Source organism: Mustela nigripes, chromosome 3 (genome assembly GCF_022355385.1).
Source record: "Mustela nigripes isolate SB6536 chromosome 3, MUSNIG.SB6536, whole genome shotgun sequence".
NCBI classification, from domain to species: domain Eukaryota; kingdom Metazoa; phylum Chordata; class Mammalia; order Carnivora; family Mustelidae; genus Mustela; species Mustela nigripes.
Genome location: NC_081559.1, coordinates 123,157,014 through 123,173,057, shown reverse-complemented (window position 1 = coordinate 123,173,057; position 16,044 = coordinate 123,157,014). Strand labels below are relative to the sequence as shown.

The 16,044-nt window shown below is 35.7% G+C and overlaps 1 protein-coding gene across 3 annotated transcripts in view; it reads left to right on the top strand.

The window, feature by feature from the left end:
* TMEM68 (transmembrane protein 68) overlaps nucleotides 1–13,779 on the top strand; it is a 49,730-nt gene extending 35,951 nt beyond the window's left edge. For 2 of the 3 annotated variants that reach the window (XM_059394592.1, XM_059394593.1), the window contains exons 7-8: nucleotides 781–920; nucleotides 12,393–13,779. In XM_059394592.1, the coding sequence (XP_059250575.1) occupies nucleotides 781–920; nucleotides 12,393–12,497 (245 nt within the window). In that variant the 3' untranslated portion in view covers nucleotides 12,498–13,779. Of the gene's footprint in view, nucleotides 1–780; nucleotides 921–12,392 lie in introns of those variants that run through there. The other variant, XM_059394594.1, reaches the window with a different exon arrangement.
* Nucleotides 13,780–16,044: the final 2,265 nt, after the last annotated feature.

Here is a 16,044-nt window from a genome sequence, read left to right as displayed (position 1 = left end):
TTGTTCTTCTAATTTTCTCTCAGGTTATTTCTTCAGAATTTAAGTTGCATAACAGAATTATTCCCAATTTTGTTTCTTTAGTTATAAAGTAGTTTAAAAATTACTTGTGACTGCTTTTTGACTTTCTTTTTTACTTAATCCCGCAGTTTATTTTACATTATTGCCACCTTTGATTTTGCTAGGTTTCATACTTGGTCATTAGCATTAGTAATTCTTTGCTACTTTTTGCATTTTTCTTAATTTACAATAATTTTTTTTTACCTATTTATTGTGCATTTTAGTTCCATGTTTATGTGAATTTAACTTATGACTTTTCTTTTCTTTTCTTTTATATTCATAGAAGCCTATATTTGTGGGTCTCTAGACTTTTTAGCTTCTAGCTTTTGGTTGCAATCTTTACCCTCAGTTTTGTAATAATAGTAATTGGTTTGCCTTTTAAAATTCTCATATTTTTAAAAGTTCACTTTTTAAAAAATAAACCTTATTTTGGGAGGCATTTTTAGGTTCACAGAATAATTGAGTGGAAGTACAGAGAGTACCCATAAAGCTTCTCACCACCTTCTGGTTTCTCCTATTATTAACATCTTACATTAATATGCTACATTTGTTAGAATTGATGAAAAGCTCATCTTTAAAATATATACATATTGTATTAATTACTGGGAGGTGATACTGTTGGCTACCTTCTTCTAAGTCCCACATTATTAATTATTAATTTGAAAATTTACAGTTGCTCAGAATATTTAACCAATTAAAATAATTTTGCTTACTTTAAAACAGGGCTATTTAGGTGGCTTTATGAAAAATTCCGTTATCCATTTGCTCCAATGTATGGCGGTTTTCCAGTGAAATTACGTACCTATTTAGGTGATCCTATTCCCTATGATCCAAAGATAACAGCAGAAGAATTAGCTGAGAAGGTAAATTATTCTTTTTTTTCTTAATCTTTGAACAGATTTTTACTTTCAACTATTGTATTAAAAATGAATTCATTCATTCTACAGATATGTTTCGATCAGTGGTGCTTTTTTCCCCAAGGGACATTTGGCAGTGTCTCAGGATGTTAAGTTATTGTCATGATAGACAGGTCCTGGGAGATGGTGGGGCCATGGGCTTGCAGTGAGTAGAGGACAGGGATGCTACTTCTTACCATGCACAGGACGGCTCCCCACAACAAAGAACCACTCATTTTAAAATGTCACAAGTGCTAAGAGGTTGGGGCTCTTGGTACTGGTAATGAAAAAGTTTCATAAGTGATGTCCAGAAGAAAGAATTGACCTCCTTGAAAGGAAAGTGTTGTTCTTGTTTGATAGAAATATCCTGGCAGGGGGCGCCTGGGTGGCTCAGTTGGTTGGACGACTGCCTTAGGCTTGAGTCTCTTAGGAGAGTCTGCCTCTCCCTCTGACCTTCTCCTCGCTCATGTTCTCTCTCACTGTCTCTCTCTCAAATAAATAAAAAATCTTAAAAAAAAAAAAAAATGAAATATCCTGGCAGGAAAGTAGAGTAGTTTTTAAGAGTGTGGGTTATGAAGTCAGATTGTTCTTAGCTCCACCACGTGTGTGCTGTGTGACCTCAGGGAGTCCACAGCTTACTCTGTTAGTCTGCAGAACATGGAAGAGAATATTTGTTTATTTTTTTTTTTTTAGAAAATAAAAAAGAGAGAGAGCGAGCGTGTGCAATAAACGGTGGGAGGGGCTGTGGGAGGGGTAGAGGGAGAGAGAAAATCCTAAGCAGGCTCCATGCCCAACATGGATGGAGCCTGACACAGGACTCAGTCTCATGACCCTGAATCATAACCACTCACAGTTGTCTCTGAGGATTACATGAGATTATACATGTTCATTGTTTGGAAGAGGGAGGGGTATATAGTAAGTGCTCTGGGAATGCTGGGTGTTAACATTATTAACAAAAGTGAATACCATTACTCTAGGAACTTGCAGTCCAGCAGGGGAACGGAATAATTAAATCAGCGTTTATATGGTGATGCACTAACCACAGTGGTGTGCTTGCAGAAGATTTCTTACTCCGGGTGTTACTAACATGTTGTGGAGGCCTGTGCTGTGTGCCATATGGGGCTTACCACCCTCTGTTGCCTCTCCTCACTAGATGCCAGTAGCACTCCCATCCTCACCCCATTATCATTGTGATAATGAAGAAATGCCTCTAGGTCTTTTCATGTAACACCCAGTGGGGCAAGATCCAGCCTGAGAACTGCTATCTTTGGGTATTATGGAAGCACAAAGGAAGGATACCCAAATTAGATCAGGGGTACCTCCTTGGGAGAGGTGATAGCTGAATTCAGTTTGGAAATACAAGGAATGAGGTGGAGGAAACTAAATGTATAAATGGATGGCAATATGACAGCGTAAAATCTTTGGAGAATTGCGGGTAGTTTTGTATAGCCAGAAGGGAAAATATTATGGGAGATGAAGCTAGAAACACAGGACAGGTCTGGACAATCATGGCCTACAGTTGATTTTGTTTCCTAAAAGCTGGGTCAGGGGCGGGGTGTCGTGGTCTTGAAAATAGGTGAACACTGTGATAAGACTGCATTTGCAAAGGTCACTGGAAGCAATATGGAGGCTAATTTGAGTGAGACAGTAGAAACTCAAAGGGGGAAAAAGACCACTTTGTGAAGGAAAAAATAGGAAAAGCTTTCTGGAATGAGGGCGTTTGTGGTGGGTCTTGAAAGAGGGATGTGATTTGGACATGTGGACTTGGGGTTGGAGGAAGAGTATGAATAAAGAAATAGTGATAGGAAAGTTGACCATATACCAGTAGTCTGAGGGGGTTAGAACAGCAAGGTTGGGAAAGACTGCCTGATAAATTCTCCAGGAATTTTGCAAAACACATTAACATGTTGAAAGTTCTAAGAATCCCGCAACAAAGAGGTCTCTTTAACTTTGTTTCAAAGCACATTTTCCTGTTCTCACCTGACCAAAACCCTCTCCTTGTTTTTCGTTGAATAGCATTTAATAACAACTGTGGAAAAATAAACTTGGGGAATCACTAGCTTAGTGAGTAGGGTTTAGTTGAGATGAAACCGGAAAAGTAAGTAGGGGCTATATTTTTAGGCCCTTAACTCTCACACTAGGGAATTTGTCTACCAGTACATTTCAATTAGGATAGGCCTCTGTTTGGGATTGGCTCATACCAGTTTCATTCAGAGTTATTTGGCAGAAGCAAGCAGATGTATAATCTGTTCCTCTACAATGATTTGTGAAGATGACTCTAGTAATTGTGATCACTTAGATACATATAAATAAATATAAGTGCGCTTTTTAAGAGCAGAGGTTAGGCTATGAATTCTTGTGTCTCCAGTTCCCAGCAGAGCATTCGTATTTAATTAGATCACAATAAATGTTTGATGAATGAATGAATTGCATAGTGATCTTTTTATGTACTTGAAAGGGAGAGGAAGGTGCAAATTTGAGAGATTTTACAGAGAGAAAATACCAGACTTGAAACCTAATTCTATAGCTACCTGCAGGATATGTATGTATAGATTTATATGCATAGTTTTTTTTTTTTTTAAGATTTTATTTATTTGAGAGGGAGCACATGTGAGAGAGAAGGAGAAGTGGACTTCCCACTGAACAGAGAGCCTGGCACAGGGCACAGGGCTCAGGGCTCAATCCATGCCACGACCCTGAGATCATGGCCTGAGCTGAAGGCAGATGCTTAACCAACTGAGCCACCCAGGCACCCCTTCATAAGTAAAAGTAAAATTAAAAAATATTGCTCTGGAGTTTGGGAGAGAGGTCAGAATTGATGAAGATTTAGAAGTTATCTGCATGAGATAGTTACTGATGTCATGAGTTTTACAAAGCAGCTAGAGAGAGAAAGAAGACAACTTAGGACAGATGGGAGGACAAGTAACATGTAAGGGGTGTGCCAAGGAAAACACCCAAAGCTGACAGAAAGGGAAGTGGCAGAGAGGTGGGGAACAAGTAAATTAGTGTGAGTAAAGTCAGCAGGTGAGGATGTTTAAAAAACAGAAGTGATCAGTAATATTCATTCCAGCAAAGACAAGGAAAAAAAGATCAAGGAAAAAAAGACCACTCAGCTTGTAGTTACAACTTCAGAAAGTATAAAATTAGATAAAAGCCATAAATGTCAAATTACTGAATCACCTGGAAAATGGGATGAATGTGTTGATTATAACTTTATACCAGCCTTTTGTATGTATACTGTGATTTTTTTTAAATTTAAAAATTGTGGTTAAAAATATAAAATTTATTACATAACCATTTTTAAGTATATGTTTTATTCGTGCTAAATATATTTATTCATTGTTGTGAATCCAATCTTTAGAACCTTCTTTTCATCTTGCTACATTGAATCTCTGTGTCCATTGAACACCAACTAACCATTCCTTCTCTCTCTCTTTTTAATATATATCCATCAAATATCAATATATCAAATATATATATGATATACATATATCAGAAATCAAATATCAAATATATTTTTCATATATATCCACCAATTTACTCTGATTTCTTTATGGGTGACACAAGATTCTTTTTCTCCCCAAGCTTTATCGAGATATAATTGACATATAACACTAAAAGTTTAATGTGCAAGGTGAAGATTTGATATTGTAAATATCAAATTGTGTATTGTGAAATGATCATCACAATAAGATTAGACAACACTTCCACCACCCGTAATTACTATTTTGCATATGTGGTGGGAATATTTATGACCTTTTCTGTTAGCTACTTTCTAATATATAATATAGTATTATTAACTGTAAGTCAACCATGCTGCACATTAGAATTTACTCATCTGAGACCTGTAAGTTTGTATCCTTTATCAAAATCTCCCTATTCCCCCACACCCTGGCAGCTCCCATTCTACTCTGTGTTTCCACAAATTCTTTTTTTTTTGGATTTCGCATGTGAGCAGAATCATACCAGCTTACCACTTTTTCCCTGCAGCCCCTGGAAACCCCCATTCTACTTTTCTAGTACTAGGAGTTTGACTGCTATAGAAAAGTGGAATCATAGTAATTCCACTATGATAGTGATTCTTAGCATGCCTTTCAGGTCCATTTGTATTATAGCATGTGGCAGGATTTCTTTCTTTTTTTTAAAGCTGGTAATATTCCATTGTATGTATATGCCACATTTTGTTTATCCATTCATTCATTGTTGGACATTTGAATTGCTTCCATTTTCTTGGCTGTGGTGAATAATGCTGTAGTGAAAATTGATGCACAAATATGTTTTCAAGATCGTGTTTTGAATTCTTCTGGATATATATCCAGACGTGTGATTGCTGGATCGTATGTGGAAAGAAAAATTCCAGCTTTTCCCTCCTCTAGGGAAAAGCCCAGTTCTTCCGTACTATGTCTTTCTTTTACTTGTGAATCTTCTTTACTTTTACATGCCACGTGACTTCTGACACTTCTGATCACCAAATATATGGAGGTTTTTCCTCCCACCAAGCAATTCTCTGACACCAGCTGGATGTCCGATAATATAACTCAATTTGGACACAATCTACCTAGAGATAGTGTAGATCCCACAGGTTAAGAGCTCAGTCCCACAAGGCTATTCCCACCCCATTCTAGATGCTAATCGCATGTAGTAGGTCCTCAGGTAACTCACAACTTCTGCTGAGTTGGCTACAAATTGGAGGTTCCCATGACCCCTCCCCAGGTTCAATTAATTTGCTAGCGTGGCTCACAGCACTCACGGGTACACTTACTTTTATCAGTTTATTAAATGATACAGTAGAGGATACAGATGAACAGTCAGATTAAGAGATAACGGAGGAATGAAGAATGAGAGGGCCCCAGGTGCAGAGCCCCCATGACCTTAGGGTGTACCACCCTCCTGGTGTGGGTGTATTCACCCACCTGGAAGCTCCCTGAACTCCCTGAAGTCTGTACTATTGGAATTTTATGGGGGATGATGGAATTGAGCTAAAGATTCCAAGCTTCTAATCATAGTTTGGTCTTTCTGGTGACCAGCCCTTAACCAGAAGCCATCCACGAGTCCAGTAGAGCGAAAGAAATTTTTATCACTGAGAAAATTATAAGGGTTTTAGGAGCACTGCATGAGGAACTGGAGTCAGAAACCAAATATTAGAACAATAGAACAAAACATGTTTCTAGTGCCCTTATCACTGATGAAATTATAAAAGTTTCAGGGCCTCTGTACCAGGATCCAGGGGCAGAGACCAATAAGTATTTTCTGTTATCTCACACTATGATAATTCTGTCTTTAATTTTTCAAGGAGTGTCTTCCATACAGTTTTCTGTAGTTGGCCATGCCATTTTATATCCGTACCAGCAGTGCATAAGGGTTCCAATTTCTCTGCATCTTTGCCAGCACTTGTTATTTTCTGTTTTGTTGATGTTAGTCATCTTACTAATGGGTGTGAAGTAGTAGTATCTCATTGTAGTTTTGATTTGCATTTCTCTAATGATTACTGATGTTAAGCATCATTTCATACGCTTGTTGGCCGTTTGTATATCTTCCTTGGAGAAATGTGTGTTCAAGGTGTTGGCTCACGTTTTTAATCATATTATTTGGAAAATATAATCATTACAATATAATCATAGTATTTGTATACAAATACAAATAATTACATTTGGGTTGATTTGAATTGTAGAAGGTCTTTATTGTGGATATTAATTCCTTATTAGATATATGATCTACAAATTTTTTTTTCTCCTGTAGGTTCCTTTTCACCCTGCTGCTTGTTTCTTTTGATGTATAGAACTTTTTGAGTTTGATGTATTCCTCTTTGTCTATTTTTGCTTTGTTGCCTGTGCTTTTGGTGTCGTAGTCAAGAAATTATTGCCAAATCCAGTGTCATGAAGCTTTTCACCTACATTTTTTTCTAGGAGTGTTTATATTTTTAGGTCTTAGGTTTAGCTCTTTAATCCGATTTGAGATAATTTTTTGTGTGTAATGTAAGATAAGGTTCAACTTCATTCTTTTTTAATGTGGATATCTCGTTTTCCCACCATCATTGTATGGTCTTGGCACCCTTGTCAAAGATCATTTGCTATACATGCAAATGTTTATTTCTGGGTTGTCTTTTCCATTCCATTGGTCTATATGTTTGTCTTTATGATAGTATCACTGTTTTGATTTCTGCAGCTTTGGCCTGCAGCTTTTTTCTTCTTTTGTCTATTTAGAGTCCTTTGAAATTGCAAATGAATTTTAGGCTTTTTTTTTTTTTCCTAGTTCTGAAAAAAATGCTGTAAGGATTTTAGTAGGGATTGTTTTGAATCTGTAGATCACCTTGGATAGAATGGACAGCTTAACAATATTAAATCTTTTAATCCATGAACACAGATGTCTATTTATTTGTGTCTTTAGTTTCTTTCAGCAGTGTTTTATCATTTTCAGTGTGAAAGTCTTTTTCCTCCTTGGTTACAGTTTTTCCTAAGTTATTTTATTTTTTTGAATGCTATTGTAAATAGGATTGTTTCTTGGTTTTTGTTTTGTTTTCAAACTGTTCATTGTTAGTGTACCCAAACACAACTGAGTTTTGTGTGTAGATTTTATATTCAACTTAACTGAATTTGTTTATTAGTTCTAACTGTTCTTTTATGGAATCTTTAGGGTTTTCTATGTATAAAATCACGTCATCTGTGAACAGAGGGAATTTCACTTTTTCCTTCTATGTATAAGTCTGATTTAATCCTGTAGGGTAGAGCTTATTGTTGCTATTTTATATATGAGAAAACTGGATGATTTTAGTCAGTTTTGCTAGGGTTTGCTGCCATAACAACCAAACAATCTCAGAGGCTTAGGACAGTAAAGCTTACTTGTTCATGTTATATTTCCCCTGAGGTCCATGTCTTCTTTTTCCTGGGTTCATGACTAATTCATGGGGGATGTTGCCATGGTAAAAAGAAAATGTCAGGAATGGAACCTTTTAAAGCTTCTATTTGGAAGTGGCTCACTTACTCCCATGGACATTTTACTGGTGAAAGCGGTCACACAGCCACACTGGATTTTATTGGGACAGGATCTGTAGTCTTCCCATAGGATGGCTCAGAAGAGAGGCACTGGTAGGCAGAGGGAATGAATCACTGTAATCTACTATACCATACTTGGACTCAGCAAGACCGGACCCTTAGACAAGGATATGCAGGGGCACCTGGGTGTCTCAGTGGGTTAAAGCCTCTGCCTTCGGCTCAGGTCATGATCTCAGGGTCCTCGGATTGAGCCCCACATTGGGCTCTCTGCTCAGCAGGGAGCCTGCTTGCTCCTCTCTCTCTGTCTGCCTCTCTGCCTGCTTGTGATCTCTGTCAAATAAATAAAATCTTTAAAAAAAAAAAAAAAGGATATGCAGCTGAAACAGCTATAATATTATATTAGATGGGACTATTCAAATCAGGCAGCGGATAGGTAAGAAGTTTCACAAAGGGAACAGTGAAGAAACATTGTGTGCCTTGTCAACGAACTTCATTCTTAGAAAACTTACCTCCACGTATGCTGCTGGTCCATTAAATATACTCATAGTTTATTGCCTTCCTGCATCCTGAAAAAAAACTCTGTGAACGCTGGTTTTTAGGGTCAGGACATGCTCTCTGCATAGCATGATTCTTTTCTCATCCCGAGATGATGCCTTACTGATAGGGCTCCGGGAGCCTCAACACCAGGGACCTTACCCCATGATGTTGCTTTTGCTCACACACACTTTACTATTAATATAACAGATTTCTTTGCTGCCCCCGAATAGTGCATTTGCCTGGAGGATATAACCAAATTCTGATTTGCTCTTTTAAATTTTTTCCTCACTATTAGGATTTAAGTGGGCCAGAGCTACTTAGGAATACTTTTTACAAATACCATATTTTTTATGGGCAAAATAGAAGATAATAGATAGAGAAGGAAGGGGAAAATCCTGATGTGGAAATTTAAGGATCTGGGCTATAATCCTCGCACTACCACTAGGCAGCAGTGTCACTTTGGATAAATATGTTATTTCTAGGTCCCAGTTTGCTTATTTGTAGAGCAGAGAAATTGAACTAGATGATCTCAAACATTTCTTCCAGGTTTCTTAAATGAACCCTGTTCCCTTATTTTCCTTAGTTAAGGAAAATATATTACTGATAGTTAAATTCTAGTGCCTTGATTTTTCATATGAGGGTTTTTCACATGAGAGGAAAATTTACTCACATTCAGGTCACTGCTGGAATTAGATATTTTATATATTAAAATATATAAACATAGTACAATCTTACTTATTTAAACTAAGTAAGAAAGAAGGCTTTTCTGAATCCTTGAAATACCTCAGTTACCCTTTCCGGTTACTTTATGTACATTATTATCAGTAGCTAAAGTAATAAGTAGTCTACCAAAGCATAGTAGACTTATATTCCCCCACATAGTGGGAGAATTTATTTAAGGACATAGTGCCGTATTCATATTTTTTACTGTAAATTGTCATTATTGAACTGAAGTATACTTGAAATAAAGAATACTTGGAATTTTCCTTTTGTGAATATATTGTCATGATTTTCCAATCTTCTTGTCAGTAATACAAGCATAACTGTAAGATAATGATCCCCAGATTATCACAAATTCAAAATTATTAGCATCCAAATTAATGTAGAAATGAAATCTCATTTAAAAAATGGGTGATAGATTGTTTAGGCATTTGATTGTGGAAACCATTTTGTAAGCACTGTCTAAATCTAAAGTAAAATACAGGGTGCCAGTGCTGAACAGGGCACTTGGGACATATCCTGAAAGTTCTCTCAGTCTTAATCTGTCATTTCATCTCTGCATTTACTGTGTCTGTTTCTGTCTGTCTCTTTAACTTTCTCTACAGTCTCATCCACACACCCATACACATATATATAAATACAGGTCTGTTCATACATACATGCATATGTCATATTCCTGTATTGTTAAGGTGGGAAGGAAATGGAGAGAAGTGGATAGATGTTAGTGGTCTTTGGGAAGTGAAATGAATGGATTTTGCCAATGGATTAACCATTTTTTTTTTTTTAGAAGAAGAAGTCTTATAGTTCTCTGCCTTTCTGCAGTTTTTTTTTTTTTTAAGATTTTATTTATTTATTTTACAGAGATAGATCACAAGTAGGCAGAGAGGCAGGCAGAGAGAGAGAGGGAAGCAGGCTGCCAGCTGAGCAGAGAGCCCCATGCGGGGCTCGATCCCAGGACCCTGAGATCATGACCTGAGTCGAAGGCAGCAGCTTAACCCACTGAGCCACCCCAGGTGCCCCGGATTAACCATTGTTGAGTGAGAAGCAGAAGTTGTTAAGGATGACTCCTAGGTTTTGGGTTACTAGGCTAGGTTTATGGTAGTGTCATTTGCTGAAATAAGGAAGGAACTAAGAAGAGGACACGGTATGAGTGAAAGAATGCTGGGTTTGTCTTAGGCATATTGAATTTGAGGTGCCTTTAAAACATTCAAGGGAAGTCATATTGCATATTCCTATATGAAGCCGAGCAGGCCAGAAATACAGATTTAGGAGTCATCAGTAAATGAAAGGTAATTAAAGTTGTCTGAACCTTTGAAGAATAAGTAAGTGCCTGATTTGGGGATTATAAATCTGCAAAGAAGATTGAAAAGGAGCAGCCTGAAAGCTAGGAGAAAATCAGCTTTTCCTCCAGTGTGAGAATTTCAGAAGCAAGATCAATGGTGATGGAGAGGTCAAGTAAGATTAAAAGAATGTTACTAGGTTTGGTGACAGAGGGATGTCACTGGTGATTTTGCAAGAGTTGTATTTTCTTAATGCATTGCCCTAATATTTCTTCACCCAGGACCCTTCCTTGACAACTCAATTCATATTAAATTAAGTCTATCTTTTCACTTGGTGTTTAATGCCTTTGATGATTTAATTGAATTCTAATTTTAGAGCCTTGTTCATCAGCTTCTAAACACCTACCTGAAACTCCAACCAAATTTGCTAACTCACCATTCCTTAGGCTGTTGTTTTCCTGTGGTCTTTTTCCTCCTGCTTTTGCCTTCGCTGTCAGTGAAATCTTACTGGTCCTTGGAGACCCAGACCAAACAGTATCTCATTCTCATTCATGTGTCCTTCCCTGCTCACCAAATGGGCTCTCAGGTCTAAACTTCCAGATGCTTTCTTTACACATCTCAGATTATAGATACATCTTACAAATGATCTTACATATTTTATTATTTTGTACTTGATCCATTTATTAAGTTAAGAGCCTGGGATTAGAGCCTCATTTCACTGATGTTATAGCTTCCAAAGCATCCGTTTTCTAAATAAGTGAATAAAATTTAAAGAATATACTTCACATTGTGCCATGAACCTGAAGACATGGTTGTAATTTCATTTAATACTTAGAATAAGTGTATGAAGTAGTTCTCCTTTCAGAGATGCAAAAACTTGTGTTTTAGAGAGGCTTATTTTTAAAATACATCTTTAGGCTAGGGTTTATTATATTTTAAAAGAGGTGCAACTCAGACTCTTAACAATAGAGAAGTAATGGATCATTACTGGAGGGGAGGTGGGTGGGGGAATGGGTGAGATAGTTGATGGGGATTAAGGAAGGTACTTGTGATGAGCACCAGGTGATGTATGGAAGTGGTGAATCACTAAATTGTACACCTGAAGTTAATATTACACTGTATGTTAACTAACTGGAATTTAAATAAAAACTTAGAGAAAAGATGAAGGTCCAAGATTTATAAGAAGAAGGCTGTTGAAAGGCTAGTGTGTATGTGTGAATATATGTGCATTATGTGCGTGCACAAAAATTTTTTTAGATAGCCACAAACTGATCTAAAAGTAAAAGTTATTGAAATTTGTCATGAATTTAAGGGGAAACAAATAGTTTTAGGAGATTTCTTGTTATATCTTACTTGACCCATTGCTGTGATCTAACTTAAATTTCTGTTAAACTGTTGACCTAATGAACTAAAAAGTGTAAAAGTCACTAAAAAGTGACTAAAAACTCAGTCATAGTTTTCCTCACTGTCTCCTCTTGCACTGCCTGCTGTAGTTGTTTGGGTGTGTAGTGATGAATGAAAAATGCACACAAGTTTATTCTTGAATGGAAAGGAGTAAAACTTCTCCTAGAAAATTTCCTACTACTTTTTTCCTTCCAAATTTTCTCCTTCAGTTCCTTGTAGTGTTTACTGTATACAAAGCATTGCTGTGCTCATTGCTGGAGAAATACAAAGCTATGTCTTAAGGAACTTACAGTCTGGTGTAGAAAATAGCCACATAACGTTAACTGGGCTTCCAGCATAATACAATCAGTGCCGTCTGTGTGCTGAGAAAGAAGTCACTAATTTTGAGAGATGGGTGCTAAATTAAGGAGGACGTTTTTGAAAATAGTGTATTAGGTTCTTTACAACATAAATGATCTATTTTGGGAACTAAGAGAATAATGGCTTTTCTTTTGTTTTCTTAATAGACAAAGAATGCTCTTCAAGCTTTGATTGATAAGCACCAAAGAATACCAGGAAACATTATGAGCGCTTTGTTAGAACGTTTTCATAAAAAACAGAAGAACGACTAGAAAATGATTTAATACATTTATATTTATATGTTTGTGTCTGTGGTACTGTCCTCTAAATTTTGTAGGTTCTATAATTAGTATTTTTTTTAAATGTTAATAAGCATCCTAGACTGAACTCGTTTGTTTAAAATTGTATTGTTGATTTTGTTTTTGCAATCAATTGTGTCAAATTTAAATTCATTACATGCCTAATAATTCAGAAAATGATGTTTCTTTTTATAAATTCCTGATAATGTATGATAAACATATAGATTTTAAAAGTTAAGTTTATTAATAACAGCAATTTAGGTTAAACAAACATTCCTAAGATAATGCATCTAATTTCTGTATCTGTTGCACTGAACTGATTTTGCAAGATGGCATAATTCAGTACAGACACTGAAGTTAGAAGAAAAAATACTCTTTTATCTGCTCCTCATTCCTTTCATGATCTTGGGCGAATCATCTAATGTTTTTGTGCCTCAACAATTCACTTTTTAAAAACATGCTAATAATTTGTTGAGGAATATTATTTTAAATTCTTTTTTAAAATTTTAAATTCTTTGTATTTGCTGTGACTGATAACTGTAGAACTGAAATTATAATTGAATTAAACAATACCAAGAATTTTTAGACATTTATGTATATATTTGGTCCACATGATGTTTAAATTATTTCTTTAGATATGATGTCAAGTTGCCAAGCACAATGGGAAAGATACACTGTTTTTCAAATTGAATAAAAGGGAAATTAGGAAAAGTAGAATTTCTAATAATTATTATTATTTTTAGTATTTTATTTTTTAACGAAAATCTGTAGACGTACCATATAGGGTATGCTGTGCATTGTCAGCTATGTAACATGACATTTAATGGTATAAGGTTAAAAATCACTGTTGTGCTTTGCATTTTGTATGTTAGAAGTTGATTCTAGGCTGATAAAAGCAGAACTAAGAAAGCTCTGCCTTTGCTGAATACCATGGCTTATTCAGTTTGACTTTGCAACCAGTCAAATGGTTTATTGTTTCAATAAAAATATACTTGAATGATAAACTTATGTGAACACAAAACTTTCTGAAAAATTAATGGCTTTTGATTTGTTGTCTCCTTGAAATCTGAATTTTTAAAGTATTTAAATGGAAGAGTACCAGAAATCAAATGCAGTATCTTCCTCTTCCTTTTTTAGATATTAACTTACTTGGATTTTTGTATTGATTTTTGTATAACAAGTATATATGTATGATATCTGTAATGTATATAGAATTAAGCAACATAAAATAAAAGTAAAGCTGAATTGCAATTCATTTTCTTGTGAAATTGCATATGTGACTTTTTTTTACTTCAAACTAACTTTGTTTTACTCTTTATTCATTTTTCACCTGTAATCATATTCATCTATCTCAGCCACAAAGAGTAAACCTTACTTTCTAATGTAATTAATATATTTTAATTTCAATTTCAATGAAAAGAGTCAATGATTACTTGAAGCTTTTTTCGCCCTCTAGCAGTAAGCTGTGTTTGTTTGAAATCAATAAATATTTCCAGAATGAATGAATAAATGATTATAAAACAAATGAGAATAATGTTTGGGGCAACTATTGGTTTTTAAAAATGGAAGAAAGAGTGATATTCATTGTTCATATAGCAGAAGCTATAATTTTTTACAGTATTTAAGTTTTACTGCTTTAGATAAAACCTTGCTTCGTTCTCTGATAGAGTAACTGGAAGCCATCCTGTCTCACTCAGTGCAAGATCTTTATCTTTGCTTTTCGAATTTAAGTGTTGTTTAGAAGAATGAGGGAATCTCCACACTGTTCTCCAAAGAGCGAAGATGTGGTCCATATACACTATGGAGTATTATGCCTCCATCAGAAAGGATGAATACCCAACTTTTGTAGCAACATGGACGGGACTGGAAGAGATGATGCTGAGTGAAATAAGTCAAGCAGAGAGAGTCGATTATCATATGGTTTCACTTATTTGTGGAGCATAACAAATAGCATGGAGGACAAGGGGAGTTAGAGAGGAGAAGGGAGTTGGGGGAAATTGGAAGGGGAGGTGAACCATGAGAGACTATGGACTCTGAAAAACAATCTGAGGGGTGTGAAGGGGTGGGGGGTGGGAGGTTGGGGTACCAGGTGGTGCTTATAATAGAGGGCACAGATTGCATGTAGCACTGGGTTTGGTGAAAAAATAATGATACTGTTATGCTGAAAATAAATAAATGAATAAAAGAAAAAAGAAGAATGAGGGAATACGATCAAATAGAGAAAAAAAGTAAAAGGGGATATTCTTAACTCTTTTTGAGGGAGTGTTCTGATGGAAGTCTGATGGAAGCTAGGGACTTTCCAGAAGCATGAGCATGGCATACCTCTCTGGGAAATCTTTCATATCCTTAAAAAAAAAAACTTTAACTTTGAAACAACATCAGATTTACAGAAAAGTTGCAATAGCAGTACACAGTACTCCCATGTACTCTTCACCCAGACTGACTAAATTGTTATGTCACATTTGTTTACCCACCCCTCCTCCTCTTTCTCTCTCTCTCTAAATTTATAAATATTTTTTTCTTCTGAATCAACTGATAGTAAATTGCAGATGCCAGGCCCTTTACCTTTACCCTTGATTATAAGGCCATCCATTCATAGCACCACAGAGCAATGATCAAAATCAGGACATTTATCATTGATACCTAGTATCTGATCTTAAGGCCAGATTTCAGTTTTACCTGTTGTCTCAATATCCTTTATATCAGTTTCTCTTCTTGATTCATGGTTCACAGCAGAATCACATACTGCATTTAGTTTACATATCTTTAGTAACCTTTAATCTGGAATGATTGCCTAGCCCTTCTTTGTCTTTAATCATACTGACATTTTTAGAGAAGACTGTTTTATTTCCCTCTGTTTTTTCATGATTTGATCCAGGTTATGCATTATTCCAGAAATACCACATAATGGTGTTGTGCTCTTTCAAGTGTTTCACGTCAGGAGGCACATAATGTTGGTTTGTGTCATTAACAATGGTAGTAACTTTGATCACCTGGTTAAAATGGCACCCGCTAGGTTTTTTCCCTGTAAATTTTTCCTTTGTATTGAGCTTATGGAGAGATACTTAGAGACTATGTAAATGTTTCTCATCACACTTTCACCCTCTAGTTTACCTTCCTTAAGTTGGCTATTTTCTGAAATAATTACTACTTTGAGGTTTTCAAAAGTGTGATTTTCTAACTATTATTCTACATTTATTCGTTGGCATTCCACTATAATAAAGAATTTTCCAATTTCTGCTCTTCCCACACACTTGATGTTATCGTTATGGACACTGAGATTCATATTTTGTTCAAAGGAGTATTCTTCTACTTTTAAGTAATTTAAATATGAGACCCTCAAGTTTATAGCATTTACGAAACTTTGGAATAATAGATATTTACAAGGGTAAGTGGGATGTTTTTGTATTTGTATATGATTACTATTTTAAAAATATATTTTTGTTACTTTTTTATTATAAAATGTGTATAAGGAATTTATCATTTTAGCCCTTTTTAAGGCATACAATTCATTGGTATT